This window comes from Balaenoptera ricei, chromosome 1 (assembly GCF_028023285.1).
Source record: "Balaenoptera ricei isolate mBalRic1 chromosome 1, mBalRic1.hap2, whole genome shotgun sequence".
NCBI lineage: Eukaryota > Metazoa > Chordata > Mammalia > Artiodactyla > Balaenopteridae > Balaenoptera > Balaenoptera ricei.
Genome location: NC_082639.1, coordinates 87,645,000 through 87,672,392, shown reverse-complemented (window position 1 = coordinate 87,672,392; position 27,393 = coordinate 87,645,000). Strand labels below are relative to the sequence as shown.

Below are 27,393 nucleotides of genomic sequence, written 5' to 3'. Positions count from 1 at the left end.
CATATACTATTACTGAAATCTATACTTCCTTCAAACTGCAGCATTTGATCCTAGAGCATTTTAGAAGCTTTCTACAGAATTAAGACAGGGGACACATTTAATAAGCTGGGGAAATGAAATATCCAGTCACAAACAGACCATTACCTATTTTCCAGGCCACATTTTCCTTTTAGATTAAACCATTTCAATTCCTTTTGGTTTCCTTCAATTATTTTAACTAAATTACTCTCTGAATCATGCATAAATTTCCATATTCCATTTGAACTGCAATATGAAATGACCCATAGATATCAAGTAAAGACTTGACCTGTAAAAGGCAGAAATGATACTGCTCTAATGATAGTTTCTTATGTATATAACCCAGAATCCATTCACCTGATATATCATGAGAAAGGTACTAGGATCAGGGGTACCTGTGTATAAGTCACCTATTTTGATATATTATGTAGTAAAATGGTTGATGTAGGCTTTTAGCAACCCCATTGGCTTGCTTATATAAACTTTGTGGTCAAAGATGATAATACTCGTTAGTCATTTTAGACCAGCAAGTTATTTTCTATTTTCTTGTCAGTTTTTGCTCTCTGGATAAAATACATAATAGTAATCCATAGAAAGAACATTAGGATATCCTTTAGAAAAGATAATATAGCTGAATGTCCCCATTCCAGAGATGAAAAATTCAAAACCCAGAGAGGCTTAATATTATATTTCAACCGTTATAAGGTACACATCAATTTTTCACATGTTAATGTTTCTAAAACAAGTATGTTTTCTATAATCAGTAGCATCTTACAATGGCTCTTGGCCAGGTGGCTATCATGGTGTAGTTGCATGGTATGCATGAATTTGGTTGCTGTTGGCACTTGCATGAACTTGGTGGCATCACTGGACAACTGTAACTTCATGTTTTAGTGAACCAGCCACTTAAGCATCATTTGATTAAATCATAAGTTCTGGCTGTGGTCTAAAAACTTGTGTGTTAATACCTTCTAGGGAGATGGACAAAGTATTAGCAGTACAACTCATATAACAGGTGTTAATGGCTTGGAAAACAATCCTGGAGTTAATAATAAAGCATCCTTTTTAAGAGAAGCTGACTCAGAGGGTAATAATGCACATCAACTACTCTTAGTAAAAAATTGATTGAGAACAATTGACCCTGACTCTTTCATATTTTCCTTTTCAATACTCTATAACATTGATATGTGAAAAATCTATGTCTAAAAAATCTAAAAGAGCTTCTTTATAAGCATAAAATCAAAATTCTAAAAGATAAGGAAACATTAAATTCTAAAAGATAAGGAAACATTATATCATAGTTTGAGAAGCTTTTCCTTCTTAGTGCAATACTCTTTCTTCTAAATAATTATGAATATAATCAGTTCTGAGTCATTCTTATTTCTTCAGTTGTTTTCCTATAAGTCAAATTATTATCCATTCATACTCCATCTGAAGTAAAAGACCAAAATGCTCCAATTTTGATGAAGAAATCTAATCTTTATTTCTATGATGTTAGCACAATATACTCACACAATAGCTCTGATCTGTACTTAACAAAATACATTATAGCACTTTACAAACTTTATCAGTTTGGAAAACATTGCATAACATTTTATTAAACACAATACTTTTTATATATATCATATATATTTTCATAATTTTATTTACTTTAAAAAGATAATTAACTCTCTTTATTCAATACTTGATTTTATCAATAAAGCACAGCCTAACAAAGGAAGAAGTGCTCTCATTAGCAAATAAGATAAATAGAACACTAAGAAGAGATAACACCTGTTAGTCTCATTTATTTTAAATTAAGGTACCAGTGGAATGTAAACAATTTTTTTGTAATTTTTTTTTTACAAAAGATGTGTTATCAAATATACATGCAGAGGTCTGAGTTCTAGCGACTATCATTATATTTCCTTAACAGTGTGGTATAATTTAAGTCATTAAAAACTGTAGCCTTTGGCACTTTGAGTAGAAAACGAATATATCAATATTTATGTAAAGAAAAAAAAACTTCGATGACTAGAGAAGTACTTTAAAATCTTCTGTTAAGAAATAGGAAAGATTAGGAAATATCATACTGCACCTGAAATGCTGCAGCTTTTTTTTTCCTTCAGAGCACTAAAACCAGTCCCCCTTCCTCTCTATAAATTGGCAAAAGCCAGTAGGAGTGTCATAATGGTGGTGGTAGTGGTTAAGAAGTGGGGAAGGCAACATTGTACTCCCACTCCCCTCTCTGAGATGGAAATTGCCAGAAGGGGTATAGTTGAATCTGTATTTTATTGCCAGAAGGGTTATAGTTGAATCTGTATTTTATTGCCAGAGTTTTCAATTTTGCTGGTTTCAGCTAAATCCCTAATGATTTAGGAGGTTGGTTACTCTACAAATCTCTGCCCTTTTCCGGTAGAAGTTGATAAGAATGTGGTACTACTCATCTCTAAACAACTACTTCTGTTCTCACTGAAAACTAAACTGAGATCAGATCAACCAGCATTGTTGTTACCTTTTGTCCCCTTGGCAATCATCAAATGCACGTTAGAATTCTTCAGAAATAGAGTAAAAAGGTTTAATACTAAATAACAGGAACCGAATATTTCTTCATACTTAAAATAAAATTTTAACTTGGAAAACACCTCGAAATGTTTTGTTTTTATCTTCTTATTGATAATATTGGTTTTCTTTGATTTAAGTTGAAGGCTTCATTCAGGATAGGTAGCAAAAACTGTCATTTGTATGTTGAGCACAAAAATTGTGCCTATCTAGATATTTTGAAGAAATACATTCTTAATGTATACTGTGAGTTTCTTCTTAACAATTTACATTTTTTTCAGATTCTCCCTGTTGGTATCCAATTAACAAAAATACTTTAGAGAAGACGGTAAAACCCAACTACTGTGGCTCTAATTTACTGGTTATTAGGATATCAAAAAAAGTTAATAATCTGGAACAAAATAGAAATTTTTGGATTACTTAAGAAAGCAACTTAAGCCAGCTGGCTGGAAACATCTAAAGTTGGACATGACCAACACTGCTGTCAATGTAACCCACAATGTCAAGTTTTGGTTCATATTTCTTGCTTATAAATTCACAGCAGTATGTTTTGCTCAAAGAATGTCAACTGTTATTTTTGCTTTAAAAATAGAACAACATATCTATAACATAAAATATTTAAATCCATAAATAAAGGAGAAGGCATAAAATGCAAAATATGATCACAACAATTTCAAAAGACTCTCTAAAACAGTATTTTTTAAATTATGCAAATTTACTCACTAAAAACAGATTTTTCATTAGCAGTAACTATATTTAAATAAAAGTAAGCAGCAAAAAGCTATGCAGAAAAGTATTCTCTTTCACTGAAAGTATCCCTATCAATTTTTGTTGTTGAAGAAAGTATAATTTTGAAGAAATGCACAAAACCTTTTCATTTTTTTGACTGTGACAGAGCCACTACAGAGAAGCTGCAGGGTGTCCTATTCTAACACAAAGAAGCCAACATCTTCTTAATACAGTAGCATTTCTTTGACAAGGAGTTGCACACCACTATTTCACAGCTAAATAGAATTTGAGAGTTTACATGGTATATGCACTATAATAATCAGCACCACCCGTATTGAGCTTTTGGTGCAGATTCTGCAAAATGAATATATAATACTGCATGGCCTCTGCTATAGGGAATACGTGTGTTCTGGATTCCCACAGCTAATTATAAAGAAAGATCCCTAAAGTTGGCACATTCAGGAAGTACAATAGTATACATTGAAGGAAACCACTTTCTTTTGATACTACCCTCTGCAAACCATTTGAGTTTGAAGGAAGGTCTTAAGAAGAGTCTTCACATTATCACATTAGTTAGGTTCTTGCATTGTGCTTTTCCCTCCCCTTGATGTGAAGTCTACAAGCTTGGGTAGAGTAGTTCTCAAGAGTCACTGAGTTCCGGGCTGATGGCGCATAATCTAGTTTGGTGAGAAGGTTCCCGATTCGCTGGAACAGAGCACTGGTAGAATCTACACGTGGTCTTTTGGGGGTGGCCCACATGATTGAATGGGCATCCCTCAATCCTTATAAGCCCGTGTTGGGGAGGTTCCTTTGTAGAAGATATTCCTAGTGTTTTCGGGGCTGTTGCTTCTTTCAGGAATTAAGACGATGTTGCCCTTTCTCCGCAGGGTGGAGTCGCGGGAAGAAGAAATGGACAGGGTCTCTGAACCAATTTCGCTGCCCTCTACTGGGGTGACGCGGATGGTGGTGATTCCATGGTGGTGATGCTCGTGGTTATCAATGTTGCTTCTCTTTCGATCTCCAGAACCAAAACTGTCTTTCAGGGACTCACAGCTTTCGGAGTCCCTGTTGAGATCGTTGAGTTCATAAGTTTGGCGAAGGCTGCTCTTTTCAGGGGCTTTCCATTTCCAGGAGCCACTGCCTTCGCCTTCGGTGGACGGGATCTGTATGACGGGCCTGTTGTTCTCCGGGTGAGCCTCAACCCTCACGATCCCACTGGGTTCGTGGTCTGTCAGGGTTTTGTAGCGGATGGAGCCAGTGCAGGAGACTGTACTGCCTTCGGTGTTCTTGGGGCTGCTTTGGAGGACGCCCTGCTGCTTGGACATGGCTATGACTTGCATGATTCGAGGCTGGCTGTTGCTTCTATTACAGGCCACGGTCTTCTCCGCAGCTTTCAGCCACTTGGCCCGAGCAGAGCTGCTTTTTGGGGAGGTGCTTATGTTTTCCTGCGTCTCCTCAGGGATGTGCACTAACTGTGAGGACCCGGGGCGGGACTGAATGGACACTCTTGGTCCCCCAGGCATGCTGTTGTTACACCCGGGGACGGTGCCAGGCTGGATCTTGAGGTACTGATTGCCGGGACCATGGTGGTCTCCATTGACCCCCACCCTCGACGGCTCTGAGCTTGACCTCATTTCAATGGATCTGGGTGGTGACTGTCCAGGCTCGGTCTCTATAACCTGCAGGGACAACTTCCGACTTTCATTCTTATTCTTCCACTGGGTGAGGAGTTGCTTGGATCTAGCAGAATCCATAGAGGCATGAATGGTGGCGTTTCTTCTCACAGGGTCTTCCACGGATGGGGTGTTGGCTCTAGGCAAGGTATTGCTGAAGGTAACCATGTTTTCCTTCCCCATGGGGCTCCGTGGAGTGATGATTTCTACATCAGCATTTGCCCTTTTGAGGTTTGTCAACGAGCTAGCATCTCTGTGGTTTCGGTTGAGGATGCCTTCTGTGTGAGCAATTCCGTCACTACTGCTACCATTTTTAGCAGATAAAACTCGGCTAGGGTCTTGATTGAGGTCTGTCAGAGACCTGAGGGCTTCTCTGTGCTGAAACACACTCTCTTCACTAGGCAGAAAATTCCCCACAGCATACAGACCCTAATGTTGGAAGAAACAATAAATATCATGCATTAGAAGACATGGTTACTGGGATTTTGCCTTGGAGGATGTACTGAGGCACATAAATAAGTGTGTGTTCTCTGTAAACCATTGACTGATACAAATAACCAAAACCTAAAGGTACAATTACTCAGGAAATAGTTTGTAAGTTATATCATAAATCACTGAACTAACTGTTCAGAACTATGGAGTCCATTACTTTTTATTATTAGTTGGATTTTCTCTCCTTTCTCCATCCCACTGGGATGTTTTTGACAATCTTGTCCTCTGTTTTGAGAAGAGAAGTCAGACAATGAGAGAAATCAGGGCATTCTTCCCCTTTTCAAAGGAATTCATTTTTCTGGATTTATGAACCACTTGTTGAGTGACACCTCAAATGGCTTAACTGATTTATTTTGTCTTCCATTTTCAGTCATATCTCATGATGGAAAGCAGAAGAGATGTGGAAATACAGAACAATGAATCATTCATAAAACATGATATCAGATTTTGTAGTGGGGCCAGAGACACATATTTTCACAACTCACATGGAGCACAGCCCTGTGTTCAGCATTTTCCAGAATGTTCTGGGAAGAGAGGGCAGAAACTGTCACTAGATTGGGGCATTCATGTTCTTTCCTCATTTAAACCTGGTCTTAAATTTTGAAAGCAATGTTTGATCAACTCAGTACTATTACAGTACATTTGAGCCAAACTTTATTTAATCTTGTCTTCATAATCAGGTGGTCAATTTTTTGTTTGTTTCAGATTTGGGGGATAAAAATCTGAAAAAGGTTAAAGTTCAGCTTCAGAAATTTTAGGCTTTTGACACATAGATGCTCTAATCCCAGCTGGATTTTCAGTTTTTGAGATGTTTAGTTTAGAGATAAGAGCCAGCAGCAAATACCTATTTGCATGCTAATTTCAATAGACGGTAGCCACTGTTTGCTTTTCAAATCAAATGGAAGGAATTTCATGGATTTGACATTTTATAGAGTGCCTAAAAATGAACAACAGCATTGGCTTGGAACTGATAAATTTACAATTTCAGGGCAGAATGTAAGCAGGAATGGAATAAAGTCAAGCTTCTGCCTCTCCAAGTACTTTAATTCCTGGTTAAAATCTTCTTCTTAATAATACCTATCTACGCTCTCACTGCCAGAGTTTCCAGGATGAACAGTTCCTCCCTAATGTTCCATTAATAATTACTGTATAGCACAGGGAACTCTACTCAGTGCTCTGTGGTGACCTAAATGGGAAGGAAATCTAAAAGAGAGTGGATATATGTATATGTATGACTGATTCACTTTGCTGTACAGCAAGAAACTAACACAACATTGTAAAGCAACTATACTCCAATAAAAATTAGTTTAAAAAATGATTGTATTTAAATTCGTAAGTCTAGGACCATCCTCCACTAGACTGTACATAACCTCTGCTTATATTGTTCAAAATTCAATGCCCAGCACTGGGCTTAATAAATATAGTTGTTTAATCCTTGTTATGATATGAGGCAGATAGTTATTATCCTCATTTTATAGGTGAAGAAAACTTGGCCACATAGAAGGAGAATTGAGATTCAAGCCCAAACCCTTGGGACTTCAGGACGCCATGAAAATCAGACATGTACAAAAGCAATGCATGAACTGGAGAGAGACAGTTCTCAGTCATACTCTGTAACACCTGTTGCCAATGAACACTCCCATGGGCAACCCAGGCTTATGCACAATTCCTGACACATTAACTTTCATTTGATGGCTTTCTCCTCCACCGAAGAAAGTATATGAGGCAGTGTGAGATTTGAAGTGACGATCCTGACTATGCTAGTATATAAAAATGAAAAAAAATAAATCAATGCTCACTTCAGTGCGCTTACTATTTTTTGTAAGCATTTTCTCGTAATGCCTTTCACAAGTACACCAAGACCACAAGATTTAGAATGGCTCCAATAGACAGTTAATTTTTATTTCTCTGTAGATCCTCTTAGTTTCTTTCATTATTCCCTTTTTTCTTCTGCATGCGGCTTGCATATTGGTGCTTCCCTGGCTCCTTTTGTTCTTAGGACCTGGCAATTTTATATACCACCATAACTATAATGGTATTTCGACCGATAATGTCCATGATTCCCAAATCTATTCTCCACCACTCATTGCTACTTTAAGCTCCAGACCAACTATTCAACTGCCCGTTGAGCCTTAAATTGAGCTTGTCCACCTCCTTTCCCTCCACCAATTTGCTTCCTCTCTCATTTACCAGGTCAGCTAATGAAGTCACCGTTTGCCAGTCTTCCAAGCTAGAAACCTGGCCATTATCTCTCATTCCTTCTGTTCCCTCACTCTCCACTTAGACTTGCTCATTCACATGTCCATCTTTTTGCATATGCAGTTTCTTCAGCTTGGATGCCCTCCTTTCTTTACCCTAAGAAACTCTCATTTTTTAAAAACCGTATCACTTCTATGAAGACTTCCGTAACTTCCCTGGGCAGTTTGCTATCCTCAGAGCTCTTTGTTCATACCCTCATACATCATTTAACATGTTGTAATCATTTATACTTTTATTAATCTTTGCACTGAAACTCATAAAAGATGTACCTTATTTATTACTGTTCTGATGCTCAGTATAGTACCTGGCACGGATCAGATATTGAATAAATGTAAAATGAATGAATGAATGCATGAATGAATGAATGAAATGGACAGTCTCAGTTTCCTTATGCTAAGGATATTCTTGATGGAAGATCGGGCTTGAAAATAGAGTACTGCTAAAGAATTCAATATTAGTTGGATCGTAGTTATATCCAGATGCTACATTTGTGTTGTTGGGCAAAGTACATAATTTTCCATTAAACTTTCACTTTCACTAACCTTACTTTCCTTATCTATAAAATTATACTAGTAATAGTAGTCCCTGACTTTTTTTTTGGTGGGAGGGGTAAGGGTAAAATGCAATAATCTTTCTAAAATCACAGTTTCTGGCCCATGGTAAGAGTTTAGTAAATTATTTTACTGAAACTGAGATATATGTTTTGGCTTAGAATGGAGATGTAGTCCGAGATTTTCTCATAGATATAAACTATATTGCAAGTAAATTATTACAGTGCAAAACAAATTTTCTGCATGTTTTCCATTTTAAACTGTGCTTTATTGAATAGTAATAAATTATTTACCAAGTACAGAGCAATTCCTCCTCCTATTAAAAAGCCACAATAGACATCAACTGGGTGGTTCTTATACTGAGTTATCCGTGTTAGCCCACAGATGATTCCACAGATGATAAAGGTGAAGACCAAGAGAGGTTTCAGAAGCTTAGAGGAATCCGTTAGTGTGGAATTGAAGTACATCTTTAAAATGAAAGAACTGGGTTAAGTATTTAAGAAAGGTCATTTTACTATTCAATTATAATCAAATAAAAAGGTAAACTCAAAAGTCTGATACACGTGACATCAATTTTACTGTTCCATTCCCCCTGCTATGGTTACATTCTATACCTGAAAAAAAGGAAATACATGACAAAATTCATCAAATAAATAACAGATCCTTCATATAATTACACAAAAGTCTGGAAAAAAAATTGAAGCCGTAGAATTAGCCAGATAACTGGTTAGTCTCCACGTTACTTGTCACATAATTTCAATCCATTTTTTTCACATAAGATCTAGTGGACTATTAATCAGATATGGGGACAATTCATTGTATAGCATTTATCAACACTGACTTCGAACTCACTGTTACATAAAAACTGAAACAAAAATGTGTGTGTGGTGTGTGTGTGTGTGTGTGTGTGTACTTAACACAATTCTTTCAATTTTAGAATTTATAACATTCACGTTTACAATACCCTCCCATGAAGTATAATATTACATTAAAGAGGTGTGAGGCTAAATAAACATTATGACTGTGTCAAAAAATTATCTTACTGTTTATAGTAGCATCCAATTTCTACTTCTGATGCCATTGTATTGAAGGACTGCTGTGCTAGAGTTTACTGTTCTGCCATTACACAGCTATATAATCTAATTAGTCATTGGAGACAACACTCATTTCTCTGATTTTCTCTAGGACGCAGTTTGACAAAAAAGACCCAGTTACTTACCGAAACGTACACAGCTGCAAAGGCAGCAAGGGTCGCATGTTGAGAAGGGAATGATTTTCTGCCAAAGGAAAAGAGTCAAATTATGCCTTCTGTTTCTGATACACTGCTAACAATCATCTCAAGAACACTGGGTGGTTACAGTGTTCAACTTAAAAGCCTCAAGATAATAAGCAATAACTTTGATTTCTGTTTAGTTTTCTGGAGAAAGATCTGAGTGGTAAAATAAACACTGCTAATCACCGTTAGTATTAAAGTAGAGTAGTGATGCACTTTCCAATGTAAAGTGTTAGCTTTGTTAGGGATCACTTCTTTATACCATTGGAATGATGGCTGAAAGTAGAAATGGAATGGAAAGCATTATAATTGTTTATTGGTATTATAATTATGTCAGCTTAAAGGTTTATAAAACCTAAGATTTTAAAACTTTTAAACTTTTTTCTATGCTCTTAAATATATGGTTTCATTTACATACAAATTTAAAAGACAAAATTATTTTCTCACAGCGGTGGGTCTAGATGTGTTTTTTTACACTCTAGAGAGCATTGAAAAAGTCTAATTTTAACAAAATGTTTCTCTATCTATCCCACTTTAAAATAATCATTATCTCCAAAATCACAGAGTATATTATTTAGTGAAATAAGAAGCAAGGTGGGAGAGGTAGAACAGAGGATAGTGAGAGAGACACTGTAAAGGACAGACAGATGGAGAATAGAGATTTCTTTTAATGGATAAAAAATGGAAAAAATAAAATTCCGTTTTATTAATGTCCTCCTAATTATTTGGTACCCAATAAAAAGGACTACCATTCAACACAGACAAGAAAATTTTAAAGAATTGAGAAAGAATAGAGAGCATAGGTCTTAAATGTAAGTTCAAAATTTTTGAATTGAATGGATCGTAAGAACGTGAATGTATATAATTACATAATATAAGGCTCTGATTCTTCAAGTGCACTTAACTTATTTTAGACTCAATCTTTGGGAACTCAGTGAGTGAGAAATACAATTCTTATATCTTTTTTTGTTGCCCTTCATCCTTCTGTAATTTATTTCTTTTGAACTTCTCTTTCCATGTAAGTTTTTTTTTTTTTTTTTTTTTACTTTATTGATTGAAAACAATTTAATGCCTTGGTAGTTTCTTGGATTTTTCAGTTTTTATTTTCTGAAATGCAAGGTCAGAAGTTGTACAGATTTTCTGGGTTAACTCAAAGAAGACATATGCAATCCTAGATGCTATTTCTTTTAAAACTCTACCAAAAGGAAAATTCATATGATTTCTTATTTTTTTAATAAAATATATAATGAAGTTGGAAATATCATAGATATTTAGCCTTCCACTTAAGTCACTACATGACACATACTGACTATAAGCCATGACTAACTATAAATATCTAAAATAAACCAATTGTGATAACCTAAAACCATAAGTAGTATAGGGTAAATCACAGAACATGATTGGGGTTTGGTGATATGAAGATGAGTGGCATGAATGTGAGGCTGAAATTTGGGGACAGACAGAAGGATTCAGAATGAACCACCAGTGGGTTTCTATGGTATTATCCCTAAAGAGATCACTGAATTGAAAAGAAAAATAAAACCAAAATCATTATGATTGAAAAATGTATGCCTGCGATGATACCCCAAGCTATTAATGAACAATGAAAACACTGACATGGAAATTTTCATAATCTCCGTTTCTAACCTGCCGCTGTTGATAACTGTAAGATCAGATCCTGAGCAAATATCTTCTACAATGTAGGAATTTTCTTTGCAAGACACATTTAGAGAGGTATAGTTTGGCTTGCACACAGTCAGAAAGTATGGTGCCTGGTAGCCTGTGGACAGCTGGATGATATCTGTGATGAGAGCTGTAGAGCAGAGTCCAAACACATGAACACCTATAAGCAAAAGGAAAGAAACTGTTACCAAGCTAGTGCTTAATGCTGATGTGCCATCATCAACCATGCTTATTACACATTAACATGACTACCTTCACATCTGTTGTGATCATTTTCTCTGCGCTTATTTCAAGAAGATAGTAAAGAAAATGCCTAAACTTTCAAACAGATACTGAAATCCAAAATAAGGGCAATGAGTATTTCCAAAGTAGTCATTTGAGGTATTTTTGTCAGTTTGGTTAAATTGGGCCAATTCTTAATATCATTAACCATAGATCACTTGACAGACACTTGGAAAATGTTAAGATGACAACTGTGTGATTTGAGAAGAATTAAACATGGGGAATGAAGCAAAATTCAAAATCGTTGTAAATTGCTTAGCACGTTTGAGCTTCCAGGGCTCTCTCTCCCCAGTAGTACCTATCTGCAGCCACAGTTGCCAAAAATGTTAATCATACCAGGAATTCTAATTAAAACAGAGAAAAGTGCAGGCCAACCTTGTCATGGAAACAATAATCATACAAGTACAGAGCTGTAGGGAGGCTTCCTTCATGTTTGGAATTCAGAGATGATATTCTTAAATCTCCCGGTTGAAATTCTATCTTTCTTTTATCTCCTGAGCCCGGTATGAAGCCATAAACTCACAAACCCTGATGCAGGCTTGTACACTCGAACTCCATTCCTGCTTCAAGTCCCTTGCCTGGCTTTATCCTTGGGAATCTAGCTCTGCTCACATACACATGATCTGAACTCACCTTCTCCCTCTACATTGTCTAGACACCCTGGAGTCACTCTGACTTGCTAGCCTGGATTCTGATTTATGATTTGCTCATAGAAATCACCGTAACAGGCACCTGGGTAACTCATCAGTGGACTCCTGCACACCAAGATGGTTGGCCTGTATGTTACCTCTTTTTGCATTTTCCTTCTCTGCTTATTGTCACCTAAAAACCACTCTCCCAATTATTTCTCCACCCACTCACCCAGATTCATGACACTGGACTTTTATTTATACATTCTAATTCCTAGCAGCATGCAAGATCTTGGAGAGGAGTATGGATAAGTGAGGAAACCCACCCATTTTTACCTTTGGAGAATGAGAATCTCTAGGGCCCCCAGGGGATGGGCATTGCTGACTCTGGGGCACGCTTCTCTAGGATAGGTTGGCCCATCCTTACCATCGTGAGGCTTTTCAGAGAGGTTATGTGCCCCTTTGCCACAGCATTTTGTTACATTAGGAAAACTTTTTCTGAGATCAGCTATATGTCCTGAAGTTTTATTTCTTTGTCTTAGTTCATGACCCTGGTAAGGGGATTATTCTTGCCGTATAGTCCCTTGTGTGGCAAAGATGTGCCTTTCATTGTGGGGCAGAGTCTAGGGCATGATTTAGACCAGATTTTTTTCCACTAGCGGGAGAGGTGATTGTATTTAATTATCTACTAGGTATTAAATGAAGCTACGTATTCCTTTCAGCTGAGACATTAAAGGTAGAAATAACTTTTCACTGATTTACGGGGAATCAAAACATTTACATTGGGGTGATGTACTTTGGCTTGAGTTTTCAACTCAGTTAAAAAAAAAAGGTCTGTGACTCAAACAATATTAAGATAGTCACATGCTAATCAGAAGAGATGAAGGCTTAGATCTGGCTTGATTCTGACGCAAGCCCATTGATTTCCTGTAGGTCTCATAAAATAGGAGGTAAAGTTAGACGATATAACCAAGGAAAAATAGCCTTGATGCCGTACTCTATGGTGACATTTCCATGGGTGGTAACTTCTCGATGAAAACACTCCAGGACAATTGAGATGGAATCACTGATGTGGCTAAAGTAGTTTCCGAAGGGTTATCCATTCATACTGGCCTGCTGACATTTATTCTCCATTTTAAAAAATGAACACAGATCCAAGAAACTATTTTAAAGTAAATTCATGCTTCTACCAGAGCTAAGACAAAAATATACTGAAATGCATGGCATGTTGGCTCTCAAACAGAGATTATAATTGTAAATAACACATTTTAGATACAAAACTCAAATTTGGGTGTTTTAATGGGATTTTTAAAAATAATGTAAAACTCATCATGTATTTGACATTATACATCTAAATTATAGCTTTAAGGACTTAATATCTGTAATTAAATATAACATTTCTATTTGAAAAACATTTCCTTTCTTTGTGGTTTCCCACACCCACCAACGAATCTGACGGCTCTTCTAAGGAAAGAGTTGAAGTTGCAGCCTCCAGCATTAATATTGGGCTCCAGGCCAATTCCATTCCTTCTTTTGGACAGGCAACAGTAGAGAATTCCTTCCCCTACCATAATCTGCAAAGACAAGAGGGTGTTCAAAATGGACTTAACGGGTACAAATGAAGTATAAGTTATCTCTTAACATGCCATATTTTCAATAAAGTAAAGATGTATTTTTCGTAAGACCTTTAGAGATGTGAGCAATGTCTCCTGAGTATTTGAGGGAGCAGTGAGAAGTAAGCAATCAGGGCACTGTAAAGAGCACTGCTGGATCTTCTATGCTCCTACATACTGGTCAAGGGTGTGATAGCATCCTGGCATTTTAACACAGTTGCGTTAAATAATTTTGTTTCTTTCTTTGTAATTATACATGTAAATAGTGATTCACATCTTATCCATGAATGCTAAATTATATAAGAATTTATTTGTTCAGTGCCATTAGGGAAACGTTTCTTATACAACACCACAGTTATTATCTCAAGTGACCTTGAGACTTCTGGAGTTTTAATTTAGTCGTTTAATATGCTCAAAACTCATATGTCAGGAGAGCGCTTTCATACTCTTTGGCTTGATTATGGATAGAGGTTTCTTGTCAGTATTTTGACTTCATCCAACTCTCCCTCTCTCTACGGAGCACATTAGTTTTCTCCTCACACTACTATTCATTTAACCTTGACCTACATGTCATTGTATGAATTTTCAAAATGATTTAATTTGCTTTTTTTTTTTTAATCTTTTGACTGTGCCACGTGGCATGTGGGATCCTAGTTCCCCGACCAGGGATTGAACCAGCACCCCTTGCATTGGAAGCGCGGAGTCCCAACCACTGGACCGCCAGGGAAGTCCCTTAATTTGCTTTAAGACTGTGACCCTATGCCCAGCAATACCCAGTGACACCTAAGTGATTAATCGCATGGTGACTGATTCTGCTCTGACTCTTAGAATCTTGACATTTCATTCTTAAAACCATGAAAACAAGATGCCTGAGGGGAGAATAAAATAAGTACCAGAGTTAGAATCAGGAATATTTTATTAGCATGTAGTTTCAATAAAATAATTTGGGATTGACCAGAAGGATCAACCCATGAAAAGCATACATGAGGGTAGAAAGGTGCTTCCTAAAGCAGAGCTGTCCAATAAAATTTTCTGTGATGATGGACATATTTTCTGCATTGTCCGATATGGTAACCACAATTGAGCACTTGAAACAGCACTACTGACGACTGAGCACTTGAAATTTAGCTACTGCAATTGAGGAGCTGAATTTTTAATTTCATTTCATTGTACTTAGTTAATTATTTAAAATGTAAATCAATTAGATTTAAAATGAAATAACCACATGTGGCTAGTAACTATCTTATTGGAGAATGTAGATTATAAGAGAATCTAGGTAAGCAGTAACTCCTGGATGAAAACCCTCCAGGACAATTGAAATGGAATTGATGTGGCTAATTTCTGAAGAGTTATCTACTCATACTAATATGTCTTAGGTATGAAATAATTAGAAAATGTGTTTACAGTGAACAGAGGACCATACTTAAGATAAGGAACAGGGCACTTGTGGTAGGATTCTAGGACATAGGACATCAGTGAAGAAACTCAATATATTTAGGCATCATTTCCTTCAGGAACTTTTCCCTGAAATTCTTTACTATACCCTAAATTGAATTATGTCCCCTTCTATGTGGCTCCCTTAGTATCTTGTCCTTCCCTCTAGCATAGCTTGATTAGTGCACTTTGATTATTCATTTGATTATTTCTCACTTGACTATGACCCTCTGAGGGAAGACCATTTATTTCTTTTTTACCTTTTATCCTCACTATCTAGCAAAGTGCCTGGCATTGTGGGATTTGCTTTTGTTACCTTCGCTGTGGGATTCTCATTGGCTAATTACCTTAGGCATTTGGGCTGGTAGCTATTCTGTTTAAGAAAAGCAAGATTTGAGATTATGAGTTTTATTTATGCAAAAAATCTCAAATATTTGGGGTTACTGTGCCAAAGAGATTATTGTGAAATTAGAGTTGATATGGGTAAAAATGTGGAACTGAGAAAAGTGAGGAATGGCAGTCCCTTAGATATAAGTGATCATGTCATTTTAAAGATTATCACCATGATTATGAGCTGAAACATATTTTCCAAGCGAAACTTCCCAGTTCTCAATACCAACTTAACACTTATTTTATAAAGTACTTAAAATTATCTTTTTTAAAAATAATGACTGTAAGTCTATGACCTTATGCTTCAAATGTTCAATCTGCTATATTTAGTATCATAAGCAATATGGTGTGTGTACAATTATAAAGAACCTTTATTTGTATAAAAATAACTTTCCTAATGAAACTCTACCAATCACCATACATGTGTGAAAATCTTGTGGCATACATGATAAACTCCTTTATGAACAATCAAATAGAAATAATCAAGAGGAATTTTTTTCAAATCATTGAATACTAAGTTCATTATTTATACTTCTTGAAAAATATCATACTACATTATCACTTTAAGTTAGACATAGAAACACAACAGATTATTCTGCACAGGAAGACATGACATGACCCACCATGCATGTAGAATAATATCATGGTTATCTCAAATTCATCATTTCAAAAAAATTAACCACTCATTTCTGAAATGTGTTCTGAAATGCATTGAGATTGATTTCATCTTCACTTCTTCAATAATAATTCTGTGAATAATTTTGTTTCTTTCTTTGCAATTATACATGTAAATAGTGATTCACATCTTATCCATGAATGTTAAATTATATAAGAATTTATTTGTTCAGTGCCATTAGGGAAACGTTTCTTATACAACACCACAGTTATTATCTCAAGTGACCTTGAGACTTCAGGAGTTTTAATTTAGTCGTTTAATATGCTCAAAACTCATATGTCAGGAGAGCGCTTTCATACTCCTTGGCTTGATTATGGATAGAGGTTTCTTGTCAGTATTTTGACTTCACCCAACTCTCCCTCTCTCTACGGAGCACATTAATTTTCTCCTCACACTACTATTCATTTAACCTTGACCTACATGTCATTGTATGAATTTTCAAAATGATTTAATTTGCTTTTTTTTTTTTAATCTTTTGACTGTGCCACGTGGCATGTGGGATCCTAGTTCCCCGACCAGGGATTGAACCAGCACCCCTTGCATTGGAAGCGTGGAGTCCCAACCACTGGACCGCCAGGGAAGTCCCCTAATTTGCTTTAAAGATAGAATTCTCTTCAGGGAAAGGGGAGCTGCTTCCTGATGTATTTCCAAATGCGCCTGCTTGTTTCCCAGTTCTGAATGGCACACTGTTGTGATGCAATTTAGTTTCAGGGATTAGGTGTTGACAAGAAAACTATTTGTTGATCTTGTCATTTGGAAATATAAAACAGTCTATGACAAGCATCTTCTCACAATATTCTGTTTATGCTGTATACAAGCCTGAAAAGAAACAATACCATTTTTTTTGCATGTCAAATATCATGGACAGATTTTTGGAAGAGATTCTAAAGTGACTCAGCTTCAGGGGAGATGTAGAGAGGAAATATATTGCTTATTATTACATGGATACTGCCCTTGGAATAGCCACTTAAAGGAGATTGTATAGTCTCCTAAAGCTTAGATTACCTTCTAGAAACTATAATCAAAGTTCAATACAAATCTTCTATAAAATTAGATATACTTATCCTTTAATCATATGCAACAAAATTTTACGTCCAAGGAAGAGAACATATACATTTTTTCTATTCATGTAGACTTCATGAAGATTTATGATAAGCCTAGATATTCTGTGCTATTTTCCCTGAGAAACAATCTCCAAAGGACTAAACAAAATGCTTGTTTCATTATCGCTTAAAAGTAAATGAAAAGTTAATATTAAGGATGAAATTTTCCAATTTAAGGACTATTTCAGAGACATAAGAATATGCATTTCACAAACACGCAAGAAATTTTTTCAGTTTCTTGTACAACATCACGAAGACAAGGTATTTTTAGTAAAAAGCGAAAAATTTACGCATTTTGAAGAGAAACCAGAGTATTGACAAGGTATTTTTAAAACACCCTTCAAGGCATAAAAAATAAAACCCTGAGAAGCAAACACTAAATGATTTATATGTAAATGCCTGTATAAAAAATCAGTTGATCTTCCTTTTGTTCATATAAACGTCCTTTTAAAGAATATTACCCATATGTGGTTGTTTGTTTTGCTTTGTCTTCTCTTCATGTGAATGGGTGAAAATAGGAAGTGCCTCTCCTCACGCAAATGGGCTCTGAAAGCATTTCCAAAGGAAGAATTCAGCCTGCCTCTCTGCTTCCCCCACCACTCCATTTTGGAACAGATTAATACTCTGCCATAAAGATAAAAAGAAAGTGGCATCCTTGAAAGTCAGGGATTAGAGTCTGTTATTTCCACTTTCAGGAAGGGGGGGGAAAGGAGTTGGAGCAGAAACGTATGTAGTAAGATTAGAGACAGAATTATGGTTCTAGAACAGAATGACTACAGACACAATAGGACCAGTGTTTTGGGGAAAGGCCTTAAAAACAGAGGGAAAATGAAATTAGAAAGAAATTTAGAAAAGCTATGATATATGTTTAGAGAGAAAGGTGTGGAAGACAGTATCCGATGCCGATAAAGTCAGGATTTGTTTTACCATCAAGTTGTTTACTCAAAATCCATGTAGCCAGTGTGGAAGAAAAGAATGACTGACATCCTGGAATATCCTGAATGATATGGGGGAAATTAGGGATGCTGTGGTGTAAATATTTCCCTAGTTTGCTTCCTGTGCCATTAAGAGGCATTGCAGCAGCTATGGAAGCCCTGTAGAGACCCAGGAATTCAGGCGGTCTTTGTGGAAGGAGTTGGCATTCGTTTCCCCAGGTCAACTTGATAGAGGGAGACATAGCAGATTTGTTCTTTCACTTCTCAAGGCTCCAGAAAGAAAGCGTTGACCCAGAATCCCCCAGAAAGCATCCTTAATTGCATACTGAGAATTTATTACTGGAAATGAGGGAGTCAGAGAAGAAGGAACACAATGATGAGGCCAAGGTCATTGTCTCCAGGACATGTAACAGTGTCAGCAAAGGGATCAATGTGAGATCAACAGTGCTGGCAAGGAGAGCCACAATTAGACTTGCTTTCCTAGCCACTTAGTAAAACACCCTAGGGAAGAAAGACTTCTGGGTATATAAAAAGCAAATTATTTAAATGATTAAATATCAACATAGTCTTTTCAGCAGAATCATGAGCATTTGTACAGTACCTTATGTATTTTATTTCAAATACTATATCAACTACAATAAATTTCTGTATTACATTCCAACTAGGAGAAATGCTTTCTGGTCTACTAGATTTAAAGCATATATTCTTTCTGCTCTTGTCAAGTGACTGGATGATGTAGATTTCTTATAAGTCATTTAGAGGAATGACCAGCAAATGCTGTTATTCTGAGCAATAACGCACTTTAAATATGTTTTTATTAGTCTGAGTCTCAGCTACTTCCAAGTACATCATTAATAGTTCCAATCACCCCAGAGTTACTGAAGCTCAAATAACTCATTTATTTACGAAGTATTTTGAGATCTTTTAAGTATGATAAAGTTCCAGGGAAAATTAAGTTCCAGTTTTATCTTCTGAGAATATTTTATATAATTTATTTATAGTGTAGATAGCATGTTATGATTATTTAATATAGGGAAATTTTTTTAAATAAATTTATTTATTTATTTATTTATTTATTTATTTTTGGCTGCGTTAGATCTTCATTGCTTCTCGCAAGCTTTCTCTAGTTGTCGCGAGCGGGGGCCACTCTTCTCTGTGGTGTTCAGGCTTCTCACTGCTGTGACTTCTCCATAGCTATATAAAAGTATAGGTCTACGCAGAGACTTTTCTAAAACTGCTGCCGTACTGAACCAGAATAGACCAATTCATTAGGGAATCTTATAAAAACTCCATTCAAATACAGCTCTTTATTTAATAACCACTTCCTCTGACATTCATGAGCATGATAAAAGTAAAGTAAGATTTCCTACTGTTAGAAATAAATATTAACCCTGAAACATGTTTCTTGTCCTTTAGGTAGATTCTGGGGGTATAAGAGATGGTGTAAAAGCTAGGCCAGTGTTATTTATTAATGAATTTATTGAAAAGTGTGTTATTCACAATGTGTATGTTAGCAAACCAAAAACAATTATGTTTTTTTTTAAAGTCTTTATTAAATTTGTAACAATGTTGCTTCCGCTTTATGTTTTGGTTTTTTGGCCATGAGGTATGTGGGATCTGCTCCCCGACCAGGGATTGAACCCGCACCCTCTGCATTGGAAGGTGAAGTCTTAACCACTGGACCGCCAGGGAAGTCCCAACAATTATGTTTTTAATTCAATTTCAGTAGGTTAGGGTATTTCTTTCTGTCATATATTTTAAAATGCAAGTGAAGTGCTTGTTCTGAATCTAAAGTATTTTATTTTGTGTGGGGGGCAGGAATGTGAGTTCTGCCCTCTTCACTGTACAGTTGTGGATACCCAGTGTTCAGAATCAATAAAAAGTGCTAACCAGGTAAAAAGTGAGAGCAACATGCACTTTTGAGAAGAAAGTCTGTTTGCTATAGAATTGTTTCTTCCCCACAGTTTCCCAGACTTCAGATATGACATGAACACATGAAAAATATGTTAATGAGGAAACATATCAGAAAGTTTTGGTTTACTTTTAACCCATTTATTACATAAATGTGGTCATTCTTCATCTTCTGGGGCTGACAAACACAATTTGGGGGCAATTCTTACCGTAATTGCAGGTCCGGCGAAAGCCAAGCTAAGCAGCATGAGGAATGGAATTGCCTCCTGTGTGGGTTCAATGTATGGCATGCTAAGACTCCGGTCATAGCAGCTGAATCCAGAGTGCACAGGTTTGAAGACATCCGTGAGTTCCAGGAAATACAGGCTAACCACCGATGATGCCAATATAGGCAACTGAGAATGAAGGACATAGGAGATCAATTTACTCTTATACACAGGCCATACATAGAATCAGTACATCTTGAAATAAGAAACATGTATTTCTCCCTTTCACCGCTCCTCTCTGATCTCAGAATTAAAATCATTCATACTTACTCTTGCTTCTGCCTTCAAAATAAAGCTCTAATTCATCCACCTCTGTCACCAGCCTGCTCTGAACCCATGTCATGCCTCCCCTTTGCTCTTGGATTACCTCCTAAATGCTGTTCCATTTTCACGCTTACCCTCCCCACCCCATCTATCCATTTTCAGCCCAGCATTCCAAATATTCTGAAAATGTTTTAGGTCATAACACTCCTCATTTTAAGTACTCCAGTGGTTCCCATTCTACTTGAATAAAATCCAAATGTCACACCATGGAATGCAAGTTTCTGCATGATCTGGCTCTTACTTCAGTTTCTTACATCTTTTTGTACCATATTTATACTATTCCCCAGCTCCCTACCCACTACAATCCAATGGGACTTCACTTTTGTTTTAATTGAGAAATAATTGACATATATCAACCTAAAACATTATATTAGTTTCAGGTGTACAACATAATGATTCAATATTTGTATATATTGCAAAATGATCACCACAATTAGTTTAGTCAACATCCATCACTACACATAGCTACAATTTTTTTTCTTATGATGAATACTTTTAAGATCACTCTCTTAGCAACTTTCAAATATAAATACAATATTATTACCTATAGTCCCCATACTGTACATTACATCCCCAGGACTGATTTGTCTTATAACTGAACGTCTGTAACTTTTGACCCCCTTTACCCATTTTCCCCACTGCCCATTCCCCACCTCTGGCAACCACCAATTTCTTCTCTGTAGCTATGAATTCATTTTTTTATTGCCGTTGTTGTTTTAGATTCCACATATAAATGAGATCATCCGGTATTTGTCTTTCTCTGGCTGCCTTATTTCACTTAGCATAATGCCCTAAGAGTCCATCCATGTTGTCCTAAATGGCAATATTTCCTTCTTTTTGAGGGCTGGATAATATTCCATTGTATATATGTACCATATTTTCCTTACCTATTCATCCATTGATGGACATTTAGGTTGCATCCATGTCTTGGCTACTGTAAACAATACTATAGAGAACATAGTGGGGGCATATATCTTTTCCAGTTGGTGTTTTAGTTTTCTTCAGATAAATACCCAGAAGTGGAATTCCTGGATCATATGGTAGTCTTATTTTCAATATTTTTGGGAACCTTCATACTGTTTTCCATAATGGTTGGAGCAATTTACATTCCCAAACAGTGCACAGTGGTTCCCTTTTCACCACATCCTTGTCAACACTTGTTATTTCTTGTCTTTTTGATGATAGCCATTCTAACAGGTGTGAGGTGGTATCTCATGGTGGTTTTAATTTACATTTCTTCATGATTAGTGATGTTGAGCATCTTTTCATATACCTATTGGCCATCCATATGTGTTCTTTGGAAAATTGTCTATTAAGAGCCTCTGCCCAATTTATAATCAAATTGCTTGGTTTTTGTTTTTTTGGGTTTTGTTTGTTTGTTTTGCTATTAAGTTGTATGAGTTCCTTATAAATACTTTGGACATTAACCCCTTATAAGGTATATGATTTACAGTATTTTGTCCCATTTGGTAGGTTGCCTTTTCATTTTTTGATGGTTTGATGTGCAGAAGCTTTTTAATTTGATATAGTCCTATGGTCTTCACTCTTTTTTTGTAACAGTCAAATTCATTTCTACCTAGGGGTTTTTGCATTTGCTGTTTCTTCTTCCTTTTGTGCTCTCCCCCAGCTCTATGTCTGACTGACCTCTCCTCATCCTTTAATGATGACTTCCTGTACTATCTAAGGTAGTCATTGATCCAACTTTCCCTCTAAACCCTTATCATCTTGCTTGATTTCTTCATAACTGAAATTGCCTTGTCAATTTAATACTTCACTTATTTATTTTTCTTCTCCCCCTGTCTTTCACTGAAATACATGCTCCATGAAGTAAGAGTCTGCCAGTGTTATTTATTGTTGGGTCCCCAAGGCATAGCATTGTTCCTGGCACATGGTAGGCAAGCAATACATCATTTAACAATTTAATGAAGCAATAATACTTGTTGATAAATGACTAACTGAATAAACAAATAAATATTAATTCATTACCATAGCTAGACAAGATTTACCAGATTTAGCAAATGAAAATACAGATCACTCAATAAGATTAGAATTTCAGGTAAGTAATAAATCATTTTTAGTGTTAGTGTGCCCCATGCAATATTTGGGAGATACTTATGCTAAAAATTATTTGTTGTTTATCTGAAATTCTAATTTTACTGGACACCCTCTAGTTTGTCTGCTAAACCTAAACTAGGCACAATTTACTTTCTAGACTTTGTTTTATGGATTCAGTTATTCATTCCTTCAACCTACAATGTGCCAGGTACTATGTGGGTCCTTACTATAATATGGCAAACAAGACATGGGCTTGGTCATCAGGATCATAAGCTTAGTGAGACACCTGCTCTCGGATAGAGAAAAAGTACTGCAAATATATTGTTGATGCTAGTCCTTTCAGAATCTGAAGATGCAGATTTCTGTAACACTGAAAAAATTATCTAGTTTAAGGCTTTGTTGCTTGTGGAGGAAACAATATTTATTTAACAAAACAGAGCAAGTTTTGATAAAAATATTATTGACCATCCATGATTTCTGGTCATTTGGTTTAAAAAATAAACAAATTTACAAGGCAGCATTATGCCTTCTATTCCCAAGAGGTTTTTTTTGAGGTGAGAATTCGTTTTATTGGAAAAATTAATAATGTATGAAGATTAATCTGGCACTTTCTGGTTTTCAGATGGATGCTTTCCAATAAAGAGAGCAAAAAGCATGTCAAAACACTTACATTTTTCTTACTAGAATCCATGATCATTTGACCACTCTGAATATCTGGTCATTCCTCCTCACCACTTCCCTCTCCTGTAAGGAATAGTAGCTTCCAGTCTTGACCAATAAATCAATACTTCATGGTTCATGTGAACAATTCATATTTTCCATTTAAATCCACTTAAATATATTTTAGTTTTAATTTAACAACTACTTCAAATAGCACTTAATGTGCCAATTTTCTGTTTTAGAAATCTTAATTAATTTTATTAATTGATATTAACTCATTTAACTAAAACCTTTCTATTACGACATAAGTGCTACTATTATCCACAGTTTGCAGGTAGATAAGCCCAGTCTCCTCTAGCAAGTGGCAGAGGTTGGGTTTTGAAGCCATGAATTGTAACCTCTACTTAACCACTACTCTATGCTTCCCTTCCAAAAATGGGAGTAGAGTTTTAGAGTAATGAAATACAATTAGCGTCAAAGAATGGGGTACAGTGTAGCCTACAGTTCTGTTTAATGAAGAGTTTCTATTTGCAAATCTGTAGTTAAAAATATGTATCATGTAGCATAAACATTATCTTCAAAATATGGTTTCAATAAGTTTAGATTAAATTTCCCTCCTTTAATTTGAATGTTAAATATTTAATCAGATTTGATGATCTACATTATTTCCTTGATGCCATTAGTTCATATTTTAGGTCTTCTACATAAGACATCACCCAGATAACATCTGATTACCTCATTTTTAAATGTTCATGCCCTGGTAAAGTGAGTTTGATGTCTTCTATAGAAAGGTGAACAAAACTTTATCAATTTGGTAAATCTAAAAATTAAGTAAATCTTCCCTATTAAGGACATTCTTCACCATTGAATTTTGTGGATTACTTCAGAATCTGCTCAAATGTGCCAATGAAGATATTACATAGCCATGGAATTAATGTGCTATTCCATGTGTGTGTGGGTGTGTGCGTGTGTAAATGGGGAGAGACACTCAGAATTCTACATACTGTAGTGAATCCAGTGGGGCCATATGGTTTTCAAATCACCTAGGAGGTTCTTTGAAAATAAGCTCTTCTGTTCACTACTAGTGTGACCTTGGAAATGGTTTTCTTAAACCTGTTTTCTTATCTATGAAACAGATACATTGCTAGTACCCATCATCACAGGCAGTTTAAAGGATTAAATGAAGTATTACAAGTCATATTCAACAATACCTGGAGTGAAGACTAGTTTTTAAATGTTAGTTTTATTGTTGCTCTTATAACTATTAACAATAATATACTCATCAAATGTCACCTTTTTCACTTGCCTTACTTGGTGATCCTTTTTGAGAGTAATTTCCTCTTTCTTAATTCCCCAGTACTTCTTTTTATGAAATTTCTATCACTGTTCTTTATTATATTTATCTGGTATAAATTAGTTATAGCTTTTGTCCTGCTTCCCAAATAAAAATCTCCTTAAGATAGAGACCTTACTCGTTTTAATATTTAAACTAGTAATATACATCATAGTGTCTTTCAAATATATATGTATACATATAATAAATTAATATGAGAGAAAATATGTCCTTCATTAATATTATGTATTTTAGTCCTTTCAGACATCAGCCTTCTTGAAACTGCCAATTTTTCCAGTTTTTTATCCATGTATTTTTCTATCCATATATTAATATTTTTTATAGTTCTATTGAAACATGTTTCAAGACCTTCTTCTGTCTTCAAAATAAGAATCATATTTTTCTTCCTTTTTGATATGTTTCTCTGACTTTTTTAAAAAAGTATCTTTTATTCTTTGTCTTTTACATCAATTTTGGTTTTTAAGAAAGAGGGATTTGAACAAAATGTTTATAATATTTGGGGAAAAAGTAATTTTAGACATTGTTTTCCTATACTGTATTTTACTACTGGTCAGTGTGATGGATTAAATGACAATGTTTGCTTCAAACATCCTTGTCTTTCAAAGGTATCTTTTATCTTTTGAGGTACTCAACGACAACTTTCTTTTGAATGTAAGAAATTTAACAAACGGGTTGTGCTAGCTTTGGCATAGATATAGAATTGATATATATGTAATAAAATCACCTTTTGATTGCATTTAAAATGAGATTTAAAAAGAGATTTTAAAAGGTCTATATAGTCAGGAATTAGGAATTTTATTCTCTAGTTATGTTGTAGCCAAGAAAATAGTGTGAACAATGCTACTTTTATGCAGCAATACAGAGAAGGGAAATTATCTGAAGATTAGGAAAACAGTTTCAAAAAGAAAAGATTTATTCTTATAATGATCTCTGCTAAGGAACTTGTGAGTAAAAATAATAGAGCAATTTTTAAAGAGAAAAGTATAACAGTTTTAGAGAACAGGGCAAAAGAAATGTGTTTCAAAAGACGGCATTTGCTAGATAATATTGATTTTTCTGATGCCAGTTTGAAAAAGACAAATACAAGGTATATATCAATGTTAGTGAAACATTTTATGGACTCTATCATGACATTTTATCTAAGTCATATAGCTTACTTGCTTTTAGCATCTTGATAATAACAAACTTTTACTTCTCATTCAGGTAGTTCACTTGCTCTTAGCCTACAGACATGTCAATTCCATTCTTTGCCTTTTTCATAGCCATGGTAAATTCAGAGTCCTCTGAGACACTCATAAACTGGTGGGATCATAGTCACAGAGGATCAATTACCATATATGATATTCATGGCTCATTTACTTATTCAATCAACAAATATCTATTGAAACCTACTAGTTCTAGGAGTTGTTCTACATCCTGGAAATACAGCTATGATAAAACTCCAAGTCCTTTTTCTGATGAAGATTTCATTCTTGCTGAAGAAGGCAGATAAAAAATTAAAAATTTTAATACTAGAAAGAACATATATTACAAAGATGATAAAACAGGGGGCTGTGGTAATTGAGTGCCTGGATTGCTATTTTAGATCAAGGAAGGCCTACTTAATAGGAATCATTTAAACAGAGACTTGAGTGGGCAAGAATGAACTAACCATATAAAAACCAGGTAAGAGGCATAGTCAAATGGAGCAGTGATATAAGATGAAGTCAGAGAGATGGATTTGGGACCAGACTTTGCAGAGAATTGAAGGCCATGGCAGAATTAGTGTTTTATTCATTCAAAGTACGTTTGGAAGTAACTTTGGAGAGTTTAAGCAGAGGTGCAGTAAGACTTGAAATATATTTTACAAAGATCACTCTGGCAGTTGGGTTGAGAATGATTGTGATGGGTCAAAGATAGAAGCAGGGTAAAAATTAGAAGGCTCTTCAAAACCGAACAAATACTTAACTAGTGCCTGGTATGTGCTAGGCACTGCCCTAAGGGTGAAGAATATAATGGTAAACAAAATAGAGAAAACTCCCTGCACTCGTGGAGTTTACCTGCTAGTGGATGCTTGGCAATTGCAGTAATCCAGGCAAGAGATGATGGCAGGTTTTACTAGGATGTAGAGAAGTTTGCAGATTCTGGATATAACTTTGGAGAGAAAAAGACCGGACTTCTTGATGAGTTGGATATTGAAGAAAAACCAGTAAAGGTTGATTTCAACGATTTGGGGCTTGAGCATTTGGGCTGGGGGTGTCATTTACTGGGATGGGGAAGGCTGGGAGAAGCTTCAGTAGGAGGAATCTAAGGTTTTGTTTTGGAAATAGGAAAACTGAGATGCCTCTTAGTTACCAAAATGTCAAAAAGAGATTAAGATGCCAATCTTGGGCTAAAGAGAGTCCAAGGCTGCAGGTTGAGAGTCATTGATACATGATGATTTAAATAACATCATTGACGTATGATGATTTAAATAATATCACCTTTACTTTTGAAGAACAACACTTGCACAGGAAACTTCAAAGTTAAATTAACTTGGTTTTGATATGACAAATGTCACAAG

At 35.7% G+C, this 27,393-nt stretch overlaps 1 protein-coding gene across 2 annotated transcripts in view; it reads right to left on the bottom strand.

Annotated features, from left to right (window-relative positions):
- Positions 1–3,351: 3,351 nt before the first annotated feature.
- The window catches only part of PLPPR4 (phospholipid phosphatase related 4), a 37,346-nt gene continuing 13,304 nt past the window's right edge, over positions 3,352–27,393 (bottom strand). The window contains exons 2-7 of one of the 2 annotated variants that reach the window (XM_059900407.1): positions 20,402–20,587; positions 13,575–13,704; positions 11,184–11,379; positions 9,483–9,540; positions 8,557–8,730; positions 3,352–5,390 (exon numbers count right to left, since the gene is read on the bottom strand). In XM_059900407.1, coding sequence (XP_059756390.1) covers positions 4,065–5,390; positions 8,557–8,730; positions 9,483–9,540; positions 11,184–11,379; positions 13,575–13,704; positions 20,402–20,587 — 2,070 coding nt within the window. In that variant the 3' untranslated portion in view covers positions 3,352–4,064. The remainder of the gene's footprint in view (positions 5,391–8,556; positions 8,731–9,482; positions 9,541–11,183; positions 11,380–13,574; positions 13,705–20,401; positions 20,588–27,393) is intronic. The other variant, XM_059900401.1, reaches the window with a different exon arrangement.